General features: G+C 40.9%; 4 protein-coding genes across 4 annotated transcripts in view; 1 reads left to right on the top strand and 3 right to left on the bottom strand.

The window, feature by feature from the left end:
- LOC146474023 (E3 ubiquitin-protein ligase TRIM71-like) overlaps positions 1–25,270 on the bottom strand; it is a 46,110-nt gene extending 20,840 nt beyond the window's left edge. The window contains exon 1 of the mRNA XM_085118039.1: positions 25,189–25,270. The gene's annotated coding sequence lies outside the window, so the exon portion shown is untranslated. The remainder of the gene's footprint in view (positions 1–25,188) is intronic.
- Positions 6,590–8,397, top strand: LOC146474025 (uncharacterized). The gene is made up of 2 exons (XM_085118035.1): positions 6,590–6,998; positions 7,510–8,397. The coding sequence occupies exons 1-2, from the start codon at positions 6,781–6,783 to the stop codon at positions 7,772–7,774; spliced, it is 483 nt and encodes a 160-aa protein (XP_084974161.1). The 5' UTR covers positions 6,590–6,780; the 3' UTR covers positions 7,775–8,397.
- LOC146474024 (uncharacterized) lies at positions 8,530–10,404 on the bottom strand. Its single transcript, XM_085118034.1, has one exon. It carries the CDS (start codon positions 10,352–10,354, stop codon positions 8,645–8,647), a length of 1,710 nt encoding a protein of 569 aa, XP_084974160.1. The 5' UTR covers positions 10,355–10,404; the 3' UTR covers positions 8,530–8,644.
- On the bottom strand, positions 21,278–25,277 carry LOC146474022 (E3 ubiquitin-protein ligase TRIM45-like). The gene is made up of 3 exons (XM_085118042.1): positions 25,189–25,277; positions 23,151–23,866; positions 21,278–23,025 (listed from the first exon to the last, which is right to left on the bottom strand). The coding sequence occupies exons 2-3, from the start codon at positions 23,538–23,540 to the stop codon at positions 22,198–22,200; spliced, it is 1,218 nt and encodes a 405-aa protein (XP_084974168.1). The 5' UTR covers positions 23,541–23,866; positions 25,189–25,277; the 3' UTR covers positions 21,278–22,197.
- Positions 25,278–27,659: the final 2,382 nt, after the last annotated feature.

Here is a 27,659-nt window from a genome sequence, read left to right as displayed (position 1 = left end):
ACAAGAGTGGCATGTCTTTGAGCGAGAAAAGAACTTTAAAACAACTTAATGGAGTACATCTTGAATGCAACAAATGTGGGAAGTGTTTTAGTAGCATGGGGGAGCTAAAGAAGCACAAAATGGCACACCCAGAAGAAGAGCAATAGACCCTTTTCCAAAATGCCGGCTAAAAATTCAAATAAGTTAAATTAAGAAACGTATACCAGAAAAAATTACAGACGTTTGTATGACTGGGGATTTGACGTATACCCCCAATACAAACGTCTAGCTGTAAATTTGTCAAATTTCATCTTAATTTCCTGAGCTGATATAACAGCTAATATGCTCAAATTTTGCAAGGTTACTAGAGTAAAGGTGCTCTATCCAGTGCTGGTATCAGTTTTTCCTTCAGTTCAATTTTAACTCATTCATAATCAAATCTGTTGCTGCCATATTGGAGAAGGGTCTATTTAATTGCCAGCACTGTCATATGTGTTGCAATACAGTTAGGTAATCTAAGGAAAGATCAAATGCCACAAATGTCAAATAAAATGTGTAAGCTACATGTATGTGACAAGTGTTTGAATCGAGAAGAAAGTCAAAGCAGACATCAACTTACACAGGCTGGACTGAAACTTTATCAATGTGGTTACTGTAGGAAAGATTTTTGTCTTCCTGCCACTCTGGAGTCGTAGAAATGTAAGCACACAGCTGACCTTTCAAGAGAGCGTTCCTTGGAATACAATCAACATGAAAAGCACCTCGACCTAGGAGAAAATCTAGCCGAAAAGGAAAATAGATCGAGTTATGCACACTGAAGAAACACCTTTAAAGACTGCCCATTTGTTGACTATTTTGCTCAGAATCTGGGAGGAAAGGAGCAATGCAATGAGCTCTTCAGTATTTCTGAACTTTTGAACCGCTTTGAAGATGACATACAGGAGTAAAGCCTTGTTTATGCATATCCTGTGGTAAATTAGAGGGTTGAGGAACCTGGAGATGTATATGCTAGTGATATTGTTACTGGCAAATACTTTTTTTTGATCAAGCAAGTCATAACATAGTTGTGTGACAGCTGATAAGCACATGAACAATAATGAAGAGGCCATTGCTAATGGGGTGTGCAACTCCCATGCTAAGCATGGCACATCAGTCTATTTTTGGAAAGGGTTTACATGCTTTCCAATCTGCAAAGCTTTCGACAGCCTGTATTCATGGTAACTATAATCTGAACATAAATACATGTAAATTGCAAGTATAAGAAAACATCATGATGTAACTCTCGTCCTTGACAGAGTCTTGGAGGGCTGGTTTTGTTCCAAGAAACGGCAAAATATACGTCTCAACACACGAACGTGTTGACCATGTGCGTTCTCATTTTATTCTCTGGCCACAAGGGCCTATGGGGGATTTACACCTGCTTGGGGGTCTGGGCGCTAACTATCACCCCTAAAAAAAAAAAACATTGTCGTCCTCGAAATTCGAACCTCTCTTTACAAAATACTGAATATTACACTGTACTTCTATACTTATATCTATATCTGTGGGTTGCGCAGGTCCACAGTGTCATTTATGAAACTAATCCAATGTCCTGTTCTCTTCGGTTAGATTCCTCTTAGTTTTGAAGGAATGAATCCTTAAGATCCTCTTGCTCATTCTGTTAACATAAAACATGCACATCTTCAAGGTGTATTCAAGCACAGACATAGTACATGGGTTGGATGGGTAGTCCATACTGCGGTCAGTGCCATAATGGTGGCGTCATCCCAAATAATACTGGGGCTGGGTATGCTGTCCCTGAAACAGAATGAATTTTAGTAGTTACGGCAGGGTAGTACACAAGCTGGCCTGGGACATCGTACGTCAGACGAATAGGAGCTCTCCGTTGCCTTTGTGACCGGCGTTCCTCAGAGTCACTGGTTCCCGGGACCTGGGACTGCTCTGACTCGTCAGCTGCCTCAGAAATCGCATGGACACTCTCGGTTGGTGCATCATCGTCAGGCGGCATGGGGACATCATCCTGTGGATGGTTGTGGTTACTAATAACCAAGGTGTCTTGGTTGTTCAACGGTTCTGCAGGTGAATGCTCACTGGTACTGGTCTCGGCATACGGTTGCAGTTGGCTTGGCACAAGTGATGGTATGTCATCATTGCTGTTGTCTTCGTCTTGACTAGCCAGGCACGAGTCTTGGTCAAAAGACTGCTTGTTCTTTGGTGCATGTATCCGCTTACGCTGTCTACGATCACTTTGCGGGGTTTTAGAAACGTGCAGGTTGGATTCGTCCACAGGTAAGTAAGTACATGGTAATAGTAAGTTATGGTGTAGGACTCTCGATTTCTTGGCTCCCGATTCTGGTCGGACCTCGTAGACTGGTATGCCATTGCCCTTCTGCTCAACTACAATGTGTTCCTCGTTTTCCCAGTAAGATTCAGTTTTTCCGGTCCTCCTCTTTTACTCTGGTTTCGAACGAGCACTCTGTCTCCAGGCATGAGCACAATGTTTCGCACCTTCTTGTCACACTGCTTTTTCCCTCGCTGGGCATTCCGCTGGGCAGTTTCTGAAGCTATCTTGTAGGCTTCTGGCATAGCATTTCGCCACTTCTTAACCTATTCTGGATAGGAACTAAATCCAGTGGGGGGCTTCAGGTTAAACATCAAGTCAATAGGGAGACGCGGGGATCTGCCAAAAAGGAGGAAAAATGGGGCATAACCTGTAGAGTCGTTCTTGGTGCAGTTGTAGGCATGAACTACTTTATGTAAGTGATCTCGCCACCTTGACTTATTCCTTTCTGGCAGAGTCCTGAGCATTGAGAGTAATGTCCTGTTGAAGCGTTCAACCTGACCATTCCCCTGAGGGTGGTACGGGGTTAATAATATAATAATATAATAATATATAATTAAGCATTACACTAAGTCTCAATGCTTTACAACTCTATAAAAATGCCAATTACAAATGTGAGAAAAATACATATATATATAAAAGAAACTTCATAGTCACATTAAAAAAATCTACTCTAATTGATAAAATTTACGAAATAAATATGTCTTAACTGAAGATTTAAAAGAGTTCAATGTCTTGGACTTCTTTATTTGAAGCGGCAAGGAGTTCCAAGCATTGGCAGCATAGACAGAAGGCTCTCGCTCCATATGTCTTGGTGTTATAGCGAGGAGTAGCTAAGAGCCTTTGGTCAGCAGATCTTAATGGGCGTGATGGTAGATATGGGCAAAAGAGTTCAGATATGTAATCTGGAGCCAGATTATTAAGCGCTTTGTATGTAAGAACTAGGATTTTGAAATCAATTCTGGCCTTGACTGGAAGCCAGTGCAGTCTTTGAAGAACCGGAGTTATATGTTCACATTTCTTAGGGTTGTTCTTGAATGGTGTGCTCCAATGAGTTTATCCAGATTGTAAAACAGTTTGTTCTCAAATTCACCACCTTGATCGTGGTGGATTGTTTCAGGAACTCCAAATCGCAAGATGAAGTCATTATATACTCTCTCTGCTGCTGTCTTTGCCGAATTATCTTTGGTTGCATATCCTTGTGCATGCCAGGTAAAATGATCCATCACTACTAAGATGTACTGATAGCCTCCCACACTTGCTTCAACATGGATGAAATCCAGTGAGACCATTTGAAAGGGCGCTGTCGTGACAATTGGCTTAAGGGGCTCTCGCTGCTTGACCACAGGTGGTTTTTTGTCTAATGCATCTGGAGACTTTGGTAACAAAGTGTGTGATATCGTCCTTCATGTGTGGCCAGTAAAACAGTGCCTTTGCCAAATCAAATACTCTTTGAACACCTAGATGGCCCATGTCCTCGTGGATTTCTTTGAAGATAATCCTATGAAGTTGCCAGGGTAATACAACTTGTGCGTTAGTGCTTGTTTTCCAGTACAATACATTATCGCTTCCCAGGATAAGTTTGTCCCACTCGAACAGGAGTCGCTTCACATCTCTTGATTCACCTTTAGTTTCTCTGACTGAAGGTCGTTTTCCTGTCTTTATGAGGTGCACAACTCTGCTAATCACTGGGTCCGATTCTTGCGCTTGCTGTAAGTCAATTTTTTGGTCTATTGGAATGGTTTGGTCGGCATCAAGGGCTGTAATTGAATCAGTTAAAGCAGTAAGCTACGGAAAGTCATCTTGACTTTGAAACTGTGCGGAACAAATAGATGCCTGTATGACCTCTAAGCTGCTTCCTTCACAGAATGTGGTCATGTAATCCTCAATGTTCAGGGGTATTCGTGACAGCGTGTCAGCATCGCTATTAGACTTGCCTGGACGATATTTCACTTGGAACCTGAACCAGAACCCCGTAATAAAGATAATCCCGAAACTGGTTTGACACGGCCCATTTCAGAGCCAGGAATTTGAGTTTTCCGGCATGGAGATTATAGTTCTTTTCCGTAGGTGTTAAGCTACGGGATGCGTATGCAATGACTCTGGTTCGCTCATCTTGTCGCTGATAGAGGACCGCACCAAGGCCATCTTTACATGCATCCGTGTGAACGATGAACGGTTTTTGATAATCGGGGTAGGCCATTATCGGTGGGTTAGTCAGATGTCCAATGAGTTCTTTCAATGACTGTTGATGGGTTTTCCTTCCACACAATAGCTGTTGCAGATGGCAACTGGCGATTCCTTTTGTCGGGGGCCCTCCTAGCAGTGTACTTGGATTTATTTTCAATTTTCGGCTTGTTTAACAGTTCGTACAGGGGCTTGGCAAGATAGAAAAAAATTGGGGATATAATGACGATAGTAACTAAGAAATCCCATTAACTGTCTCACTTCCCCAACAGTTTTTGGTTGTTTTTCTGCAAGGCTGGTAACAGCAGTTATTCCGCTCGGGTCCACTCTGTACCCGTCTTTCGAAACAATTCGCCCCAGGAAACAAACTTCTCTTCGGAACAATTTACATTTGGACGGCTTAAATTTGATACCCTGCTGCCGAAGGCGTCTGAGTACTTGTCGCACATGTCCCACGTGTTCCTCAAAGGACTCGCTAAAAACAATGATATCATCTCAATAGGGAGTGGCTATTTCATCTCTTAATTCGCCAAGGCAATGTTCCATGTATCTTTGAAAATTTGCGGGTGCATTTATCAATCCGAAGGTATAGGTACCAATCGTATAAACCCCACGGTGTGATAAAAGCAGTGCAAGGTCGGCTTTTTGGTGCTACGAAACCCTGGTGGTAGGCCTTCCCCTGGTCTAACACACTGAACCATGAATTACCACCTAAACTGTCCAAAGTTTCGTGCACTCTTGGAATAGGGTGTCGGTCAGGAACGGTACGACGGTTTAATTCCCGGTAGTTCACACACAGACGAAGAGTGCCGTCCTTCTTTCTGACACACACTACTGGTGATGAATACGATGATCGGGATTTGGTGATAAACTGTTTGTTCATTAGGTCCTCAATGTAGGTTTTCACTTCTTGATAAAGGGGTCTTGGGATTGACACATAATTCCGCTGAACGGGCGTACAGTCTGACAATTCAATGTCCATTTGAAGATCTTCCATGCACCCTCTATCATCTTCATTCTTTGCATATGATGCGGCCTCTTCTTTTAACATCTGTCGCCCTTCCTCCTCTTGTTCGCTCGTCAGGCCAGTCATGTCAACCTCAGGCACAGCATTATCTGATTCCTGGCAAAGTCCTTCATCTCTTACTCCAGTAGTGGTACCGATGAGTCATCTTCACACTGAGGTTCCAGTCCCTTTTCCCTCGCTAATCGAACTTCCATGGGTAAAACAGATTTAAGTAACTGCAACCTTCCCAGTGGGGTGCGGTTGGTCAGTACAATGTCATGTTGACTTGTGTTGTAAACTTCAATCTCAATGCGTTAAACAGAACCCTTCTTCACAGTCTTCAGCGTTTCATAAATCTGGAGACCGGTCGGCCACTGAGGCATTTGGTCAGGTTCAAACAGTACTGGCATCTTACTTGACACAGGCCCAGTATTGGCCCTGCACGACACATTAACAACTTGACCTTTCGGGATGACAGTGTCTCTCTTTGATTTTCGGATACTGCAAACTGAATGTAATCATCACTTGGGGCTTGTATCAGGTTAGTCAAGGCTTCCAGCTGCTTCTCATCAGTATCTTCAAATCCTGCTTTGAAGGCTTTTAGGATGTTGAATCCTGGTGTAGGCTCATCTGCCGGAGAAGACATCTTTACCAATTCTTCAATAACATTGTAGCCCAATATTGGCATTTCTAACCGATCAGTTGTAATCAGAAACTGAACATGCACATCTTGCGCCTCCCCCTCGGATGAAGGAAGTCGCACCCTCGCATCTGCCCATCCAATGAAACGAATCTTGGTTCCGTTAGCTGCAGTTAGGTCAAGTCCTACACTGATCAGTTCTGATATATCCCTCACCGCTGTTCCTGGGAGTTTTTCCTCTAGCATGCCTTTTGTCATTATCGAGACCTGGGCGCCAGTGTCCCACAGGGCAGTTACTTTGTTATCATTAAGCAAACACTTAACCGTACATTTTCTTCCAATTAAAGGGGAACTCCGGGGTAAAAATGACCTATTTTCCTTTGTTTGGCCTTTGATCGATGTTTCATTTTTTTAACAAGATCTTTACTTGGCGGTTTATTTCAACGTAGATATTTAACTTTATATACACGTAAAAAATGCAAATAGATTTCCGCCATCTTGGAATTGGATCGTCTGCTCAGATAGTGGTCAGCGCATCGTTTGGTGACGTCAGAACGTCAAACGTAATCCGATCTTTGCGCGTCTTCCAGTTGTGTATAACGTTTAGAGGGCTTTTCAGGTTTGTCGATGTTGTGTAAGTTAGTAAATTACTGTGCTTTGATGGCGAAATCTGGGTCCGATTCGGATAATTTCGACGAGGAGCGAGACATCCAAAGGTTCACTATCCAGCCGTATCAGTTTGAGCCAAGGAGAGATTCGGGTGAAGCAGACAGCAATCCAGAGGATCTGGCGAGCGACGAAAGCGACGACGAAGCTACAAATCCTCGATTGCAAAATTTAGACTGGTATGTATTGGTCATGTCAACTTTCGATCTATCTTCAGTGATAGTTTCACTGACCTTTATCTAAATAAAATGATCTTATCTGTGTCTTTTGCATTGGTGTATTTCTCCTTGCTTTCTTGCCGGGTAGCTACGGTAACTAAGTTTTAATTATTTAGTGTATTGCAATTATCATGGTCTCAGATATTTCCTGACGTTAATCCTTTTGAGAGTTATAAAATAGTGCAATCCATAGACCGTGTGCTTAGTGACTCGCTTTCTTTGGCTTAAAGCAAATCAAAACATAAGAAAAGATAAAACTTAACAGCAAGGCGCTATGTTCTTACAATGCTTTGAAATGTATAATTTATGTAACCAATTTACTGTACGATTTGCTAGAATGCTGGTGAAATTATAAATGGTCACCAATGCTTCGCCGCCCAGGTTCTCGTCTGTGCATTTCAACAAGTGGGTTTTTAAGCACCCTATTCGTCTTCCGATTTTGGAAAATTTGAAGTTTGGTTTCATTATTTAGGTGTACTTGTGAGAATTGCCAAATCATGGGAAGAGTGGAGTCGTGCGTGTGTTGTCAAGAAATTGAACCTGTCAACAATAAACTTATCGAGGCTGTGACAAGTGGTGAATGCGAAGAAAAACCCTCTTGCATCACCCAACATCCCGGGTTTCACCCAGTCTGCATAAATAGATGGGTCCTGCAGACAGCTTGGTATCAGTACAAGCAACAGTATAAACATCCATATGACGGGCGAGAAGATAAACTTTTTAGACATATAGCTTAGAGACAATTGACTCGATGGTGCTGGGGAATTTTAGGTAAGGAGATTAGGGTAGTTCTTCCATCCTGTGCAGTCATGTGCATTCGGAATTTTTATCCTCCAACTGGACTAGAGAACGACTTTGTTTTTGAAGGATTTCACTATGCAGATGAATAATCTCTCTAAATGGGGTTTTCTAATGGATTTTACTTTGCTAGCTGTGCACATCACTGGTCAAGACTGTCTCAATAATAATTATTGTTATTAGAGGTTTTATACCTTTCACTTCTGTGACACCGATTTAATTTCACATTGATTAACATGGATGGCATTTTGCACATTATATACATGTGCTTTAATTTGTTTACTAATAAGAAATGGAACTTATAAAATTCATAAGTTGTTGATTATATTAGAGAATGACCTCAGCTAACTTCAACATGAGGTCACATTTCAACTTGGAATCCACAAATTACATTGGCCCCGAACAAAAATATACAGCTCATTTGTGGTGTTGATCTATAGCTACCTGTAAATATTTTACACTGAAAGGGATTATTATTTTAGTAGCTCTATTTTCTAGAAAAGCTAAGTGGAACTGTCAAGACTTCTTTGTGTGATAGATTTAAAAGAAAAAGTAAACATTGTGAATTTCTCTGTTTTTTCTTTATGCATAAATAATTAACCCTGTCACTCCCACTTTCTGATAATGTCTTTTCCTGACTGTTCGCCAAACATATACATTTCTTTTAAAAGATAGTTGCAGAATTTGGTGTTATATCAAACAATATCACCTAGTTGATAATTTTCTTTATTCTCATCACCTGTCTCAATGACAATGTATTGATAATGTAAGATGAACTGTGATATCAATCACTCCTGGGAGGGAAAGGGTTAATTAAATCGTGAACGGTGTTGTCTGATTGCATCTGCTTTTGTTGGTGCTGGCTGTAAGGCAATGTTTCGTGGTAATTCTACAGCCATAGGCTGGGCAACTACATTTCCTTGTTCAACACGCTGGACAACTTTTGAGACCAAACCAGATAAATAGTCATACGACTTCTTCTCATTGATAGGCTTGACCACCCACCGCTTGTTTGCTTTAGGGAAGCAGAGTTTGTATCGTGCTTCACCTGCATGTTCACCCTCCTGAATAATGGCTTGGCTGCGGCCAGTATTGGCATTATTGTCAAGAGCAGCAAGCTGGGTTCTAGCAACCATACCCTTGTACGAGAAATGCTCCCGTTTTGAACAGTATTTAAGCATCATCGAGTGATACACCTCAATTTTGCCAGTGTGACAAAAGTCAGTAAGCTTTGCCAGATCCTTTAGAAGTTTGGCATTCAAAACCACTTCCTCTAAAGCTAAGTGAGCAGGTGTGCCAGCCTTGAGCCAACAGATTTGCTTAGCTTCAGAGGAAGGAATGCGTCTGTGGGAGCACTGATGGAAAAGGGTGTTTCCAGACCACTTATGCTTGTTACTCACATGATACAAAACTGATTTCCACTTTTCTCGCAAAAGCTGGACACTACCATTGCAGGTTGCAGCAGACCACCACAGGTGATTGGAGATGGACTGTATCCATGGGGCCAACTCCTCACAAACTTTTTGTTTGGCTTTATTCGTAAGCTTTTTTACCACCCACTTGGAGAGATGCCAAACATCATATTGATGGTTGATATGTGGGTAATCCTTGGTGATACAGCTGCTGATGGATACGTGGCGGTCTGTTGCAACCCTGCCAATATTAACTCCTTTAGCTTCCAACATCTCTATGCACCTGGTAAAGCCCTCTTTCTCCATAGCATTAGACGATGACACTTCACCGACTTGAACAACATTGAAAGCCACCACATTTCCTGTGTCTTCATCCATTAAAGTGTATGTGCCATATTTGGCGCAATGTCCAGGGCTATCACATCTCCCATCCCCGTCAAGATTAACAACTTCCTTGGATGTAAGCTTATTGATTTGAATGCTGCTTTCAGCCTCCCATGCCTCATTAACAACTGGGAACAAATATTTAAGTTGTGTTTCATAAAAAACACTTTCACTAAAAAATTGAAGGTTAAGGCATGAGGCAAGGCGACTGATACTTGAGAAGGTGTTTCCTGTAAAAAGTATAGCTGCTGCCACTAATAAGTTTCCCAGGGGTTTCCTCTTAACAACCGGCTGGGATTCCCACAGCTCTTTATGGCCATTGTGGCAAGTTAGCTCAACTGACAGCATGCTTCCAGTTGTTTTCTTCTTCTGATGGATGACAACTGCACCACACCGTGGACATCTTTTAAGTAATTTATTTAGGCATGACCCAAAAACGAGTAATTTTTTTACTTTGACAGGAGAGCTCTCTTGTAATTCATCTTCAGGTGGCACAATGTCATCATCTGATAAAATCTTGTCATCATCAGGTAATTGCCAGTTGGGGTCCATGTCTTCATCGTCATTATCATCACCATCATCTGCATCACTCTCATTACCATTCACAAAAGCATCTGCAGTGTCCTCAAATGAGATAGCATTTACATCATGCTGAGGAGGTATGGGTATGTTGAAGCTGTCATGGTCATAGGTAGGAAAAATTACATTTTGGGGCACGTTCATTGCATAGTTGTGATCATGGACAACTTTCCATTCTGCGTCACATGTATCTACATGGTGGGGAGTATCCAGCGGTCCTCTTGTAAGGGGGGGGGGGGGGGGCACCGACCTTACCATTCTCCCAACCAACTGCATTCACTGCTGTGTTGCAAGTATCCGTCTGGATTGCTACACTTCTTTGTGTAACAGGTTCAAAACAGCATTGAGTGCCAATATCATGCACCTCTATCCTTGAAAGAGTGGGCTTCATACAAATATCGTCATCACTCAAGGGGGCATGGTTTATTGGTTCTTCGGAAAATGGGTTGTCCTCATTTTCAGCAGCAAGTAGTTCTGCAACAGCCTAGTAGGAAAATTGAAATGACAGAAGTTTCCTTTCAAGTTTAGAGTATATTTTATATGTCTACTAGGAAGATAGACTAATTTTCACTTGACCTACAGCTTAGAGTCCAAACAGCTCAGACAAAACAACATGCTTCTTTTAATTTCATTGGGACTGTCGATTACACTGTGAAATGACACCGCAAGGCTAACCAAGAATGCAAAGGTAACGCAATACTCCAAGATAATTACACACTCGCTGACTCGACTAACGTTGTTTGGGGTAAAAATAGAAATTACTCCTTATGAATAAGAAGATCCTTTTACCAAAAAAATATAAAAAAGAGCAAGAGCATTCTTTATTTAAACTTTAAGATGAAAATCAACACAGTGAAAAATCAGAAGTGTTGTTACTGCTTGGTGAACTCCGATAATAAAATTTAATAATTACAACTTCGGTTGATTCCTAAGGTCGGTCTCTCATTAATTTACCAAAATTCTGCGTTAAATACAAATACAAGTAAGTAATTAATCGCCTACTAACTTCTTGATGTCTTTGCCGTTCGAGGCGAAGTTCGCTTGATAGTCGCGGTTTCTTCGCCTCGTGATCATGGCTGTATTTGAACACGGACGGTATAGCGTCGTCTCTCAAGTGCCGTTTGCCTTTCTCGCCAGTTAATTGTGCTCGGAGATCCAGCTCGAAACAGCTTGGGAGGAAATGCTCACTGCAAACATAACTGTTTTCTAGTGGAGGCATATCTGAGCGTCTTATCCTCTCCAGCCATGCCTTCGTCCGATAGTCTTGGGGAATTACATGATAACTTACGGTGTTCCCTCTCCTCTTTGTCTTTTCTGAATGATTGTTACAATAGGGAACACAACAGCTCACCATTTTTAGCTAACCATACACAGTTTAAAGCAAGCAAATCAATTGACACCCCAAAACACTCGTTTTAAAATTTGAATACAACCTATTTTATAGAACTGTGGTAGCAGTGTTTGTGAAGGATTTGTGAAAGTCCCGCGAAATCTCTTTGACGATGATACGTCACAACTTACTGCTGACCAGTTAGTCGCGGCTCAAAATTTTCCAAGATGGCGGAAATCTATTTGCATTTTTTACGTGTATATAAAGTTAAATATCTACGTTGAAATAAACCGCCAGGTAAAGATCTTGTTAAAAAATGAAACATCGATCAAAGGCCAAACAAAGGAAAATAGGTCATTTTTACCCCGGAGTTCCCCTTTAAATTGACAACTTTTGCATGCTGTGTGGGTGACAGGTGGCTGACAAATGTTGTTTCGGTGGTTCCTAGGTTTTCTTTCCGTGATAGTTCCTTAATTGCCTGGCAAATCTTCATATGGTCAGGCCACTGTTCTTTCTGGCATTTTCTAGAGCAATACCACACCGCCTGGCACTGGGAACAGCGTTGATAAGGGACTTGTGTTTCTATCTTGGTGCAGCAATTACATCAGTGGGACGCATGTGGGGGCTCGGCTACTTCTGGTCCCGCATAAGTAGCCGTCTCTCGTTTAACGATCTCTGTCCTGGTGACTGGCCCTGGCGGCAACCGATAGCACAATGGCCATTGCTCCCACATTTAAAACAATAATTAAAATGTTCTTCTCCTTTCTCAAGACAGGACTGGCATTTGGATGGTCGGGGTCTCGTTTGCCGTCTTCCCCAACCCCTTCCATAACTCCAGCTGAATCTCTCCTGTCGGCCTGGTCGGGTGTCTGGTTGGGTGTTTGCTCCTGCTCTACTCTTAACCTCAGTCTTCAATGCTTCTACTTTAGCCTTAAGTTCTTGAAGTTCTGTTTTCATCTTGTTTGGTGGGTTAGAATCCTTCTTTACCAGTAGGTACCTCTGGTGATTCTACCTACTTACTTACTTACTCTTCACCAATCTGTGACACATAAGCTGGCTTGGCTTCGGTTTGGTTCTTCAGTTTTCGGCCCCGTTCCTCTTCAGACGAAACTACAATATTCAGCTGGTGAATAAGTTCTTCATCTTCAATCAGTGGGTTGGCCAAGTAAGGGCGAAGCTTAATTCTAATACTCTTATCTTGAAGTCCAGTCTTCACGGTCCTACGAAAGAGCTGCTGGATGTGCACTGCGTCATACTTAAGAGAGTCCTCTCCTTCTTGACTTGCAAAGAGTATCTTCTGCCTTAGGTCAAGAGCCCTCATCAGGAATGCTTGTGGTGTTTCTTTTCCACTTGGGCAAATAGATGCTAAACTTTGGTACAGTTCCGTAGTGTTCTTAACCCCATAATGACTACGAAGGATTTTCTTGAGGCGGTCAAGCGACAAGGTCTTGAAAAACTCTAGATAGCTCCTTAAAACAAGCCCTGGGCTGATGGCGCGAATAACCCCATCCACAATCTCATGCTCTTTGTACTTTTGCTCAACGCCTATATCAATCTGTCTCCACAATGAGTTGTAATTCAACTTATCCTTTTGGTCTCGGTCTCCAATCTGACCCACTATCTTGAACTGGCGTCTAAGGACACTTGTAGAGTCAGCAAGAGAATGGAGGCAGGACGTGCCTACACCTGACTGTGGATTAACCTGTGCTTGGGATTGTTTAACCTTGGTGATACCATCTTCGACCCCAGTCTCCTTAGGTATCTGCTCATGCATGAGTTTAAGTGCTTCAATCTCTTTCTTTATAACAAGTAACTCACTCATGTCCTTATCAACACCCTCGAGAGGCGGTGGAGGGTCAATCAAAATCACAGAGATAGATTGGAGAAAGTCAACCTTTTCCTCTTCGGCCATGCTAGTTAATTGCTCTTCAATAACATTTTCAATTTTATTGATAATCGAGATTTTTGTTTTATCTTTCACTTCGGAGTCGCTTATTTTTAAATGGTTCGCCACAATCCTTGCGCTTTCGACGGTTGGTTTACAAAGTTCGGTGTGAATTCGCAATTGAAGCTCCTCCTCCATCTTAAATTTCTAATAACCGTGTTTTCGAAGTAAATCTCGTTGCGACACTCCACTCAACTCTACAAGTTTTAGGTTTTTTACCTCGATAGCGTCACAGTTTATCGCCTTAAAATTCAATTTCCAGTTTAAGTTAGCCCCTCAACGGGACGTTCTGTCGGTGCTACATCCGCTCGATCGAAACTATAAACAACTTGCTCGATGACACCTGGTGAACATTCCCACGTAAAGTTAGGATCTACTTCGGCTTCGCATCTGTCGACGGAATTGCCTCTCTCGGACCACCAATTTTGTAACTCTCGTCCTCGACAGAGTCTTGGAGGGCTGGGTTTGTTCCAAGAAACGGCACCTGCTTGGGGGTCTGGGCGCTAACTATCACAATGACGCCAATATTATATAACAGCTGTATGCTCCTGGTAATGGTTTCCTGCACAGATCTATGACAAATATGTGTTGTATAATCTACCTGAATTTTTGAAAATAGGGCCTGCTTAAGTCATGCTTCTTTGACAGTACGGCGCGAATGTTTTTTTTTTTCTTTTTTTACCCTCTGCTCTCTCTTCTTCCTCATTTCTTCTTTCTTTTGCATCATTCTAAATCTTCTTGAGGCCATCAAACCCATGATCCTTGTCGTTTCACCAAAAGCACTCTTACTAGTTTCCATCGATCGGCTGCCAACGGGTCGTGCTAGCGTCTCTCCCAATATCTTTTCCATTCCCTCGATAACCGTGCGCACTTGTGTGACGGAGTAGGACAAAAAAAATTCAACTTTAGCAGGCTCCTGAGTTAGCATAGGATACGACTTCAAAAACGCGCTTGATACGTACATTTGCATAATTTTCCAAAGTCATCAGCCGCCATGATAAATGTGATGATTGACAAAAGCTAAAAACGCAAGCGTTGGTCAATTGAGCTCCATAATGTACGCGTTACAGAAAGGCACAGCATTGAATTAAATGTAAAATTAAAACTGTTTTCTCAAAGGGAATTGAACAACTTTAATTGTAACATGTTTGTTTTTATTTAACACTTTATTTGTTAAACAAAACTCAGTGCTTAGGTATATATTATAATATCTTCACCTAGTTCGCCATTCTAGCTAATTGTTTTCTTTCTTTTCTTTATACGGGATGAAGAAAAAAAGGAAGACGACCTTTTTGCCCATCATGCCAAGATACCTATTTATCGTTACCATGGAAAACACATTCTGATATAACTGACTTTTCTCAAAACTGGAAACAGAAACATTAAAGACTTAAGAAGTTATGAATTTTTATTCTCTCAGTTTGGATCATATGAAATGTCAGTAATGTCTCAGAGCAATACGGCAATGTAATTTTAATTGAGAAGTGGTTTTCTCAACCAATTAGAATGACTCCCGTATTTGAATTTTGGTATATTTTAGGATGGACTTTATTTTTGGTATTAGGATTCTTTAGGATGTAGTTTAGTTATGTTAGTTTTTACCTTTTCTCTCGAAGATATCAGCTTATCTTAGCTATTCAAAAATTCGAGTTGTCTGTATCCTGAAGTCCTTTCATTGCAGTGCAACAGAATGGAGTCTTACATGTTTTACTGGTTTAACTTACTCGCGATGGCTTTGTGTCACAATCTGACTTTGCTCACAAGAATTTTATTCTTCAATAATCGGTTCAATGGAAAAGAACACATTGTGTTTATGTCGTTTTCTGGGGAAACCGGCCCGTGCAAAGCGCACACTTTGGCTTATGAGGACAGGGATGACAGTGTTTCACAAATGAGGTCAAATCTGTTAAATCCTCTGAAATCAGGCCGGATTCGATGCAGATTGAAATCATTGTAGTAATCAGCACCAGCAAGCATTTTTTTATGTGTAAAATGTCACTATTTGCCTAATGACCATCTAAGAACATTATTTTTACCATAAGAACAGTTGGACTGACTCAATTTAAAGTAGAAACATAGGTCCACGCAGCAGGAATAATAAAATAGGAATTGCATCCGGGGTAGCACACAGCACTAATTCCATCAACTCGGTGGATATTAGTACGGCGCGGTTTACTGTTGTTTCTATAGTACTTCCTCGATGCTGATCACCCACCACAGAAACGGCAGTTCACCCCACCAACTGGTACTTGAACTAACTGTACAGCAAAAGGACTGCTATGAATATAAGCTCCACTTAAAGGGGAAGTATCATGGTTTTTTTTTTTTTATCTCTTGTTAAAAATGTTGAATTAAGACCTTCACTTTGCTACAAAATAGTTCTGGAACAACGCTCGAGAGGAGAGAAATCAACTCAATTCTTGACAGGAACAACTCGTCTGTGACGACGGGTTTTTCCTTGTGGCGACGGAGTTTTCCTTGCTTGAGCGCACAGGAGAGACAAATTGAACTTCGACGGCGACTTGACAATAACGGGGGGAATTAGCTTGAGAGCACTCGCTCGCTAGCAAGACAGAGCTCGTCACAACTCTTAGGTACAGGGATCTGGCCAACTGGAACTCGACGAACAGCAGAGAATAGACAATCTTCTTCAATCCAGCATAGGTTTATTCAGCACTGCGTTTCTCACCTCGATGTAAACAGGACGTTATCTTGAAAGTAACCACGATGTAACCGATTTACAATTGTACGCCTAGTGCTTATATAGCTACAGAGTACAAAGAGTTAAAATACTTTCTTTTGTTTAAGACGCTTGCATGTTGTAATCGCACGAGGGTACAACAGACAAGGTCACTTATGAATATATTATTTTCACGTGCGCTTAATTGTTGAGAGTTGAACTTTGATTGCGGAAACTGAGCGTACATCAAAAGAATTGCTGACTCGTAAGATTATAGCACAAAGGTTAAGACCTCGCGTGATCGAGCAAAGTACATGAGCCACGTACAACGCACCCTTACACGTGTACAAACCACCTGTTGAACTAGAATAAATTTAAATAAGAACTCTTTGTTTGAAAACCCTATGCTGGTTTGTAATGAAAGCGAACGATTATAAGCGAAAATTACAGACGATAAAGAGCTAAATATGAAGAAGCAAAAGCGAAAACAAGTACAAATATCGAGCGATGACACACAAATCACTACGGTTGTTAATACAACCGAGAATGTTCACTTCTTGTGTCCAGATGCTGAGTTGATTAAATATTCCTTTCAAAATCTCAAAGCTATTATTATTACCTGATTATGTATTCTATTCCAAATGAAAAGCTATTGAAATGCGCTGGCTAAGCGTATTAAAGTGAAACGCGAAATCTCTCGTAACATTCGTCCTTCCTTAAATCGAGGCGTCCTCGCCGAGCAAAATAAGTAACAATTAAGTTATTCTCTAAAAGCGAACAAATGAATGGCAATTCGAGTAAATATGAATGGCTTAATACTAAACATGGCTAAATATGGTTTGTTTTTACGCGTGCTGAAAGATCCAATAGTACAATTCGTTATTCTGTTACGAGGGCCTCAAAACTATAGCAACTACAATAAGCTATTTACTTTCTCTCCTAACACGTCCTCTGGTCTAGCGCATTTTGGAAACAAAAATACGAAAACTCGAAAAACATTAGCCTAACATTTTTCAAGTTTCAATCCATACCGGCCTACTCTGTCTCTGGCCAGGGGCACTAATCAACAGTTTTATTACACTGGGGTGATACTAGACAGTCATTTTTTTGTTTCTGTTGTCAGACAAACATTTTTGGGTTTTGAAATGACATCAAATTTTCGTGATACTTCCCCTTTAACAGCACGGACATCCTATAGTTACCCTTCGTATCAGCTGAAGCTGTGTAGGTCGCCAAGTAAGTACCGTCGCCATTATCCTTCAAATTTACCTCCACCTTCTTCTCTCCCTTTCAAAAACATTTAGAGCGTATGTTGTTTTCTGGTACTGCTTTATCGATCAGCAGGTTTATCTCGTCTTCTGTCACAAAAGAAAACCGCTCCCCCATGGGGAGGATTGGAAACTTGACGCGCCTTGAAGTTTTTGAAATTGGGGAATATCACCGGATATTCCCCAGTTTTTTCTGGGGTATATTCGGTCACGTGAGGCGTTTAGACTAATCTCGCGCGAGCGAAAATATTTGGATTATAATAAACAATATCATTAAATGCGGCCCTCAAATAAACACCGCAAACTTTCTCTAGTCGACATTGTGGCGTTTATTTATAACCAATGTAAGCAATTCAAGTACCTATCTTTAAAAACAAAAGACAACATTCAATCTAAACCAGTCGTGAATTTTTTTTTTTTCGATTGTAATGTTATTCAGTTCAAAGTGGCTATACTTCATGGCTTTGCTGCTTAGCTCTCTCTCTTTAAACTTCTGCGATGCGCAATTCCGTGGTAACAGCCGCCGAAAATCTTGCCGGTACAACTAGTCCGATTTCTATTTTTTTTTTTTTTTTTGCCAGTGACTTCCGTAAATAAGTTGTTGTCAGTGTTTGCGCGTAGGAAGTTATTCAATAAGCGCGACAGACGTTTAAAGTGCCTATAACGGAATTTTTTTTATTTTCTCATCTGAATCTTTACATTACGCGAAGAACGTCCGCGAAAAAATTTTTCGATTTGCATGAAACGCGAATTTTTTATGAATTTTACAAATCTTTAAAATCCTATTTTATTGCGGTCCACCCGCCCCGCTGATGAGAATGCCGACGGGCTCACAATAGGGCCAGGTGACATGGTCTGTGACGTACATTCAGGAACTCTCGAGTCTATGCACTCACTTGACTTTCAGTAAAGTACGTTCGCGGCAGAAAGAAAATCGTCAGATTCACCGGTAGGAAGGAAAAACTTAGCTCCAAATAAGTATATTCCATGGCAGAAAACTGACACGGAAAGTGAGCAAACCGTTGAGGAAAGCAGCTAGGACGAATTTGAAAGCGCCGAAGTCGAGGCAATAGATGGCGTCCACGAAACAAGTAATACGTGTGAAGATGATGATACACTCGAACCGTACGCGGACGAGCCGATAGCAGACGAAGAATGGCTAAAAAGATATCGCAAGGAACAAGAGGAGAAGCGACGACTCGAGGAAGATTTAACGAAACGCTTGGAGAATAGAGTGCGTGTTAGTGGATGGTAAAGTTCTCACCCTGCATTTTGCATACGCACTCTTCATTATCATCTGTCAAAACTATGGCCAAGAACTCACATACATTCGAACGAATTATTTTCCATGTAGATGTACTTGTGGTAACTGTAGCCGTAATCTGCTAGCAAATATCAGCGACTACTACTGCTGCAAGGAACTCGAAGGCAATTGGGAAGCGCTGACTAGCGACATTGTTCTCGCGGAACTACAGGAAGGACACGTGTTGAACTGTGATAATAATAGCTTGTCTCGTTCTCTGAAATTTCGGCCATAAATTTAATTGTAGGATGGAAGTTGTTAGCTTGTCCAATGAACAGGTTAATTTCCGTTTTGTCACTGTCCCACAGTTTACGAAATCCATTGTATCTTTTAGGCGCATACGTCTTGCGAAATGTTTGAAGTCTAACAAGAGTTGGCGTCTAATGTAATTCGTGTCTGTCACCGGTGTCGGGACAAATTTGAGCCCTTTAGAAATAACGCTAACAGGCTGTCGCTAAGTTGTTTGTTTGAAAAATTCTTCATGAATTTCTTGTGTTTTTCTCTTTGTGTCTCAATCCGTTTTTTAGCCAATTTTTTTCTGCGCTCTTTGCGCTTGTTATTAAATTTGTTTTGTGCCCTTTTTTATTTTGAACCCCCGTTGAGGTGGTTAGGTTTTCAGAGATAACGCTGTTGGGGGAAATACATATTATGACATAGTGTAACATTTTAAGCGACTAACTTCCCGCTGTTATACTTTTCAACATTTTTATTGTTTGCAGAATTCTACAACATTATTACACATGTGTGTACAATATTTGTTTGAGCTCAGTGAATTCTTGCCGCAGTTTATCTACCTTATCTGCATCGTGGTTTACAATGTTTTCTGTGTTCGCCGAGTGCGACTGTTCTCGCATCGATCTATTTACATCAGTGGTAGCATTTGTGCTAGTATTTTTTGAGAGCTTGGTCTCAACGAAACTTCGCGGATCTCACGATCTATGAGAATATATACCAAAACAATTACGCCATATTTTATAAAACTTGCGACTGAGTTAACAGTGAGGTCAAACTATAAACCTCAGAAGGTTACAACGCTTAGAATGTCACAAGCGGGTGTGAATATTCAGCATCATAAGCTTACCATTCGCTTTTCCCTGCTCCTCTTCGAAGGTGGCTCTTGGTCTTCGTCTTCCTTTCGCTTAGCAGTTTTAAAGGATAAACACAAACGCGATGTCATCCTACTTTAGTTCACGTTTTAAACCTGAATTCATCAGCCTTGTGAAATCCTCGTCATTAAAGTGCAGCGAGCACAAGGACGAGGTCTTTCCAGGCGCGCGTCCACATCTTCCTCCGCTCCAGCATAAAATCGATCCATCCTCAGTCTTTGCGGGCATGTGGTGCCAAAGAAAGGAATCCTGTGCATGCTTATTCCATTCGCTTCGTCTTTGATGTTTCCACATCTCGCTGCAACACATCTTTCCGGCATTTTCGAGAAACGTGCAGAAATACCGCGACTTGTTTTCAGTGAGATCCAGAGAAAGGCTGAAGTCACGTGTTCCTGAATCTACGTCACAGCTCTTGCTAAACCGAGAGGAGACTAATGCGAATGCTGGGTCAAAATGGCGGCAAATTTGAATGTCTTATAAAATTCATAAAAAATTCGCGTTTTGTGCAACTCGAAAAAATTTTTCACTGAAGTTCTTAGGGTGATGTTTAGATTCAGATAAGAAAATAAAAAAAATTCCGATATGGGCACTTTAAATGACATAATAAATTCACGGTTGTTGTTACAAGGTTTGCAATAAACACCGCCCTCGAATAAACGCCACATCTTAAGTGGCAAAAAATTAATAAACGCCGCGGCGTTTATTCGAATAAATACGGTACTCAGTAACTGGGGGAATATAAGTAACATAGAAATAGAATAATAATAATAAAAATAATAATAATAATAATAATAATAATAATAATAATAATAATAATTAAATAAAAATAAAAATATTTTTGGGAGGAACATCCGCGCGCTTTAGCTGCTAGACTGTTCACAGTCCCCTATTTTTCCGTGTGACCGTCGAGATCGAGCGTGTCTTACCGTTAATGGCGGCCATCTTGATTTTTAGATGTACCGAAGGGGCGGGCGTCGGGGATTATAGCTCTAGGGGGTGAAGACTTGATACTCTTCCCCAGGTTAGACTCGGTACAACTGAAAGTCAAGATGGCCGCCATTAACGGTAAGACGCGCTCGATCTCGACGATCACACGGAAAAATAGGGGACTGTGAACAGCTAATAGTATGGGCGCCAAACCAGTCAATATCGTTTACCATTTAACCTATAAGGCGCCCCTGTGTATTGCTTTCCCCTTCTCAAAATTTTATACTTGATGAAGAGAAACAGAAAAAACAAGAGTTTTTCCCTTAATGGCAAGATAGCTATCTATCACTACCATAGAAAACACATTCTGATGTAACTGACTTTCCTCAAAACTGGAAACAGAAACAGCAAAGACTACGGACTAAATAAGTTTTTACCCTCTTTGCTTAGATTATATAAAATGTAATGTCTCCAATCTGAAGTCCTTAACCTGCAGTGGAACACAATGGAGCCTTCATGTTTTATTGGTTTCACCTGGCCGCGAGGGCTTAATTTGTGTCATAATCTTGGCTTTGCATCATGAAAATGTCCGACAATAGCTGGCACTCCTTATCAAGACATTTCCACAAACACGATATAAAATTGTGACATTTTCTATGGAAACTGACGATATTTCAAAATGAGGTCAGTTATATAAAATCCTCTGAATTCAGGACACTCAATGCAGATTGAAATCGTAGTGCTAATCAGCAGCACAGCAAGCATTTTTTGTGTGGGAAATGTCACTATTTGCCAAAAGACCATCTTAAAACATTTTGCGATTAGTCGAATTCATTCAGTTGTTTCGGGAATTTGAAAATTAATAAGGGCCACGAATTTCAAGGGTACATATTGACCTTGATTATCTAATGCGCACGTCTGCTTGTGTTTAATATTCTTGGAAAACCAGCTCTGGATCCTGAGAAAGTTTATCCAGTCGTACACAATTAACCGTCTGAGCTTCAGTTAAAGAGACCAGAAAAGCCTTTGATATTTTGTGAGACATACATAAAGAAGTAGCACATGTTCCCTGTTTGTGGCCATATCTCAGCCGATACACTTTCCGTTTATAATTATATAGGAATATCTAATTTTGCGGCCGAGATTGAACCAATACTAAGTGTTCTTATTTTTGCGTGTTTTGAGCCCGAAAAGTTCTTAGCATGTCCTTAAGTGGTACAGAATTTCCGAAAACCGACATGGATGTGATCAGCTGGGAAACCTGAGACCATTGTACGCTGTATCATTTCAATTTCCTTTGACATACCTGAAAGTTGTTACTACGTGTTTTAGCTCGATCTAAAAAGCACGTTAGGTACGTTCTTAGCATGTTCTTAAAAATATGGCTCAATTTCAACCTTAAAGTTCTTATACAAATGAGTTTGTTATTTACAATGGACCACAAACAAAATCCCATGAAATGCACATAGAGACATTGCATGTCGCATGGCACAAAGCACTAAATCCATCAACTCGATAGGCATCACTACGGTGCGGCTCACTGGTGTTTCTATAGTACATCATGGATGCTGATTGCCTACCACATGCATAGCAGCTCACCCTACCAACTGGAACTAACTCTACAGTAAAAGGGCTGCCTTGAATGTGAGAGCCACATGAGAGTACAGACATCGTATAGTTACCCTTCGTACCAGCTGGAGCTGTGTAGGTTGCCAAGTAAGTGCCGTCGCCATTATCGTTCACATTAACCTCCACCTTCTTCTCTCCCTTTACTTCTTTGAGCTCTGCCACAAAGATGTCGCCGCTCAAACTGCACAGATGGCCTTGGTCATCATGTGCGGTAATAGTGAATGAGGCCTCTCGTCCTGCTGCCGCATGCTTCAATCCCGAGCCTGTCGCAGTGGTGTTGGCAGCGCATGCAGTGCTGTCTGAAACGAAACCCACCTTACTTAGCAGGTCCATTGCCTGCCCGAGGTCAAAGCCAAACTTAAGTATACTGTTGCTTTGCGGTTCAAGGACAGGAGGTTGCCTCTCGAAGGCCTCTAGAGTTGATACAATATCGGATCTGGCGACAAGGAGCTCGGCGTTACCTGGGGATTGAATAGCGGTGTTGGCACGATGGACGGCACTCTCCAGACAGGCCTGAAATACGCGCAGACGGTCCCGCTGCTCAGTGAGGGTGAATGACTTGGTCTTGTAAAGATTACCCAACTTATTCATCAGAAGTTGTTCTTGGGCGGTGACAGCGGCAATAAGCTGCAAAACAAGGAAAACATCAAATCCATTGATAATTAAACAAACCATTACAACAATCACTAAAAAAGGGGAAAAAAAAAAAGAAAAAAAACATTTAGGCAAAAAAGTACAAAATAAAATCTTACTTCTTTGAACGTGCCTTGAATTAACGAAGCCTGTATTTTGTACGCTTGTTTGAGTTTAAGACTCACACCCTCCACCCTCGCTTCTGCAGCTTTTATCTCCTCTGCATGAGTACTGGCTTTGGTGGCAAGTGCTTCCATCTCCTGTCGGTACTTAGAAGCTGCCTCAGCGAGGGATAAACATTTATGGCCGTTGTGCTTGAGAGTGACACAGTCTCTACAGACGACATGGCCACAATCTTCATCAAAGAATCGGAACTGCTCGTTGTGTTCGGAACAGTAAACCGGCACAGCCGCCAGCTTTGGGTTTGCCTTCAATTCTTCAAGGGAGACAACGCGGTGATCCCGACTAATTTTTTGACGAGTGTGAAAGCGGGCTGCATCCTTGCACATGTTCTCTTTGCAATCCAAGCAGCAGGAGGTTGCCGGGTGTTGCTCGTCGTCGCAAGTCTCGCAGATAAGCGAACCTTCATCTTGTTTCTGTGGCACGGTTAGTTAGATGTCCAACAGTGCAAAATTCTTTGGCAGCCCAGCGACTCCAGCAGGCACGGAGACTGCATTTCTGCATGTGGGACAGTTAATGGCTTTTTCATTGAGTAATCTTTCCAGGCAGTCTGTACAGAAACTATGCCCACAACTCAGCAGACGAGGGCAACGCGTTTGGTCATCGAAACGTTCACAACAGATTGAGCACTCTAACGCCTCGGATGCCATCCTCCCTAAAATAAATTACAAAAAAGGAAGAATTTTTATAAGATGCACTACACAAAATAAGGTCTGTGTAGTGATGGATAGGCCTATATATAGCCTGATTGAGCCAACCCAAAAATGATATATGAAGCCTCTTTCAGAAATAGAAATACATTCCGTGTTTAGGAGAGGGAGGGGGAGGGGAAAGGGGGAGGGTGTGAGGGAGGGGAAAGGAGCGACAAATTTAAAATTGAATGATTCTGAAAAGAAATTTCACAGAAGGGATGTAGACTAACTTGTAGCAGACCATCTACATTTTGTAGTCAGCTAGAGCAGTTTCCAAAGGAAAGTCTAAATTGAACAGAAGTCAAACCCATCACCTCTGCAATATGGATGCAGTGCTCTACTGAGCTATCAAGCTGGGAGAGGGTGGAGGGAGGGGCGGAGGTTGGGTTTTTTCACAGGTTTTGGGTGAGTATGAATCACCCAGGTCACACTTGTTCAAAGAGCAGACGACTTTAACTTGTTGCTATCCAGCAGATAAAAGCTATTGGGTGAAGCACATTTTATCCATTGGATAGCAATTTATGTTCTGGTTAGAGTTATCTGCTCTTTGAACGGTCTAGGCCAGGTCTCACAATGTGGGGTCTATTTAATATTAGAAGGGTTTTGCATACAAAACGATACCCTTTTACAATACATCATAATTCCTAGCACCCCATCACAGAAAATTAAATTTAATAGAAAATTTTAAAGACTGTTTCAGAAAAATTGCTACTTTGTTTGTTAGACTGACACATCCGAAATACCACAAGTTGTGTTTTTCTAGGAATGTCCACAAATAATAAAATCACAGCTTGTATTTTTCAGCTTCAATGTGCTGGCACTCTAAATCTACTGTAAATCATAAGCAGTAAAATCCTTAATACCAATTGGGTGGCACATACCCACATCAGTCTCATGAGAGAGTTCCCCGCCCCATTCCCGGGTTTTTAAGGTTGTGTTGATAATTGTTGTTTCGCCTCATAAAAGTTATATACTTTCAAGAGACTCTGATCAGCGCAACTGCAACAAATGCAAAATATAAAGTTCATGCTTTCTATTCATATGGAAATTCCACATATCACTTTGCAATACTGATGGAGTGTTCTACCCGGTAAGCTATCAAACCAAACATGAGCTGGGCATTTTGTACATGTGAGTTCGTATGTTGAATTACTCGAGGATCGATTAGACACGAGCTTCATGCTTCGGTTGACTTGATCTCTCCAGTGTCTCTCAGTTGGTCAAACACTGCACCATACAACTAATTTCCAACCTCTCCTCTTTCCTGTTAATAGGTTCTTCTTACCTTTCACTTGATTGCAGCAAAATGGTTAATAAAACGAGTGCAAAGACGGTATAATTAATCCCCACCAGAGCAACTTCAGCACACTTCCGCCTTGTTTTCTGAGCCCTCGCTGTTTGTGTACCGCACGTAATGAGTCACAACAACTGCGTCATATATGCGAATGTTTAATAACGTGGCGAGTTGTATAGTACAATATGGATGATTTGTTCGAAAGTGATGATATGTACACTTGTTTTTCAAACTATACAACTAGCATACACAACCAGAAAAATAGAGTTATGCACACTGAAGAAACACCTTTCAAAGACAGCCCGTGCGATGACTGTTTTGCTCAGGATCTGAGAGGAAAGGAACAATGGAATGAGCTCTTTAGTAAGTTATTTCTGAACTTTTGAATCGATTTGAAGGCGACATACAGGACTAAACCTTTGTTCATGCATAATTATCCCATCATATGCTGGATTTCAGGTACCTGGAGATAATCCATGCCACCGTGGGCTAGTTACTAGCAGGTCATATTTAATGATCGTGTGTTTTACAATAACTGTCCAAATTCCCGCGCGCTGATTGGCTCGTTGCTATTGTCTATAAGAGTACAGACAATAAAAATAACGTCAGATGTAACGCGTGTGCGCGCTTTCTCAACGAAAAAATAGCCAATTCCGCTCGTACTTTTTCCATGTTATTGTAAAAAACAAATCGACGGCAGTTTTCTATGGTCTATACGCTTATAGACCATAAAATGACGCCATAAAATGTCCAAAACTTGGCAGTGAAACCACTCGCCTGCGGCTCGTGGTTCCACTTGAGTTTTGAACATTTTTTGACGTCATTTTATGGTCTATAAGAGTATAGACCATAGAAAACTGCCGTCAATTTGTTAAATAGACATTAGCACATGAACACAGATCAAGAGGCCGTTGCTTGGAGTGTACATTCCCATGCTAAGTTTAATTGTCACACATTATCACACATCTGTCTATTTTTGGAAAGGACTAGGCTTTACATCAGTACAAATATGTACATACCTATTTCCCATGAAACTTTAAATTCCAAATTATCTGCAAAACATTTGATTGGCTAGCAGTTGTGGAATTGTGCTCATAAGAGTAGTGTATTGTGCTGCTAGCAGTGCTCTTAATTTTACCAAAAATATTATGCTGAAATTCTTCAAGTTATAACATATACTGTACATACACAACATATAATTATTTATGTTTATGGTAACCCAAATCACAAAAAAACATGTGCCTACATAAAGCAATGAGAGACTGGCCATGATTTTAGTGAAGAAGACATGCCATCAAAAGAATATTGCGGGTAACGATCTGCAAGTAGAAAATCATAATCAATAAAGCTAATTAAAAATAATTTTTGGCAATTAAGTTGAGGCCCAGCACTTGTTATGCTGCAACAATATGGTTGCTTGCAGAGAATCCAAATCTTCACACCATTTTGGTGGGAGAAAAAGGGTGAACCTGTACATATGTAATGCAAACATTCTTCTAGTAGTTTGTAGTTTTCGCCAGTGCCAATGGGTTTGGGAGAAATCTGGGGTAATTCTGACATTTTACTGGACCCAAATTACTGAAAAAAAGGGGCAGTTGAAAAGAAGTAAGTGTAAAAAAAATTAATATTTAATTATTTACGTGTAATAAAGTGCCGTTAAACAGTGCTCAATACACTTTTTAAGTGTAGAGCTTTGAATAAGAAGATATAACAAAGAGACAAAATTCTCTGTTACTCGGAGTTTCGTGCTCACACACTCATCAGACAGTATATACAGATTAAATACTGTCTGATGAGTGCGTCAGCACGAAACTCGGAGTAACAGAGAATTTTGTCTCTTCGTTATATCTTCTTTTTTAATTATTTAAATAAATAATATTTAATTTTAGTTTTATGCTACTAAAAGAAAAATTTGTCTGCTTGATTACGTGCGTGCCAACAGGCTACTCCTTACTGTGTTAAAAATCACCCTCCAACTCCTCCCTTGGAACCCAATTCTGACATGGTCCCCTTTAATCCCACTGACCCAACCCAGGAAACTTACTAATCCTACTGACTGTATTTCATGAACCTTTTGTGGGTTCTACTTTAATTTTTATTATCTTTGTGACTGTTGGAAAAAAAAAGTTTGTGCAGAACACAAAACCCAATAATTAAATTAAAACTACTCTAGCTGACAGGAAAATGTCATGCCTGCAGAGGTCAGTAAGCTACAGAATACAGGGCCACTTTTAAAGACAAAATTTTGAGTGACTGTTGTTGGTAGCACCTGTATTTTCATTAGTATTTTCAATAGAATTTGAAATCACTTGAAAGATAAACATTATATCTTATTGGGAAGGTATATTGTTCTGGTTTTTGTGAAATTATATCACTGAAGGATGTTGATCACAAGGGCAACAAACAAAAAATGATTTAGAGAAACATTTCATCAAGAAAATTAACGATAATAAAACAGCAGG

The sequence above is a fragment of the Pavona decussata genome, unplaced genomic scaffold, assembly GCF_977016875.1.
Source record: "Pavona decussata unplaced genomic scaffold, jaPavDecu1.1 SCAFFOLD_92, whole genome shotgun sequence".
In the NCBI taxonomy this organism is placed as follows: Eukaryota; Metazoa; Cnidaria; class Anthozoa; order Scleractinia; family Agariciidae; genus Pavona; species Pavona decussata.
The sequence above is the reverse complement of the archived record's forward strand: the minus strand, read 5'-3'. Positions and strand labels throughout refer to the sequence as shown.

What these genes read in the sequence shown, in the direction of transcription:
- LOC146474025 (XM_085118035.1), top strand. Translation starts at nt 6,781, where the DNA reads ATGTTGTGTAAGTTAGTAAATTACTGTGCTTTGATGGCGAAATCTGGG. An exon ending in CGATTGCAAAATTTAGACTG is followed by an intron (nt 6,999 to 7,509) that starts GTATGTATTGGT and finishes TTCATTATTTAG; the next exon opens with GTGTACTTGTGAGAATTGCC.
- LOC146474024 (XM_085118034.1), bottom strand. Translation starts at nt 10,354, where the DNA reads ATGAACGTGCCCCAAAATGTAATTTTTCCTACCTATGACCATGACAGC.
- LOC146474022 (XM_085118042.1), bottom strand. Translation starts at nt 23,540, where the DNA reads ATGTGCAAGGATGCAGCCCGCTTTCACACTCGTCAAAAAATTAGTCGG. An exon ending in TTCAAGGCACGTTCAAAGAA is followed by an intron (nt 23,026 to 23,150) that starts GTAAGATTTTAT and finishes CTTGTTTTGCAG; the next exon opens with CTTATTGCCGCTGTCACCGC.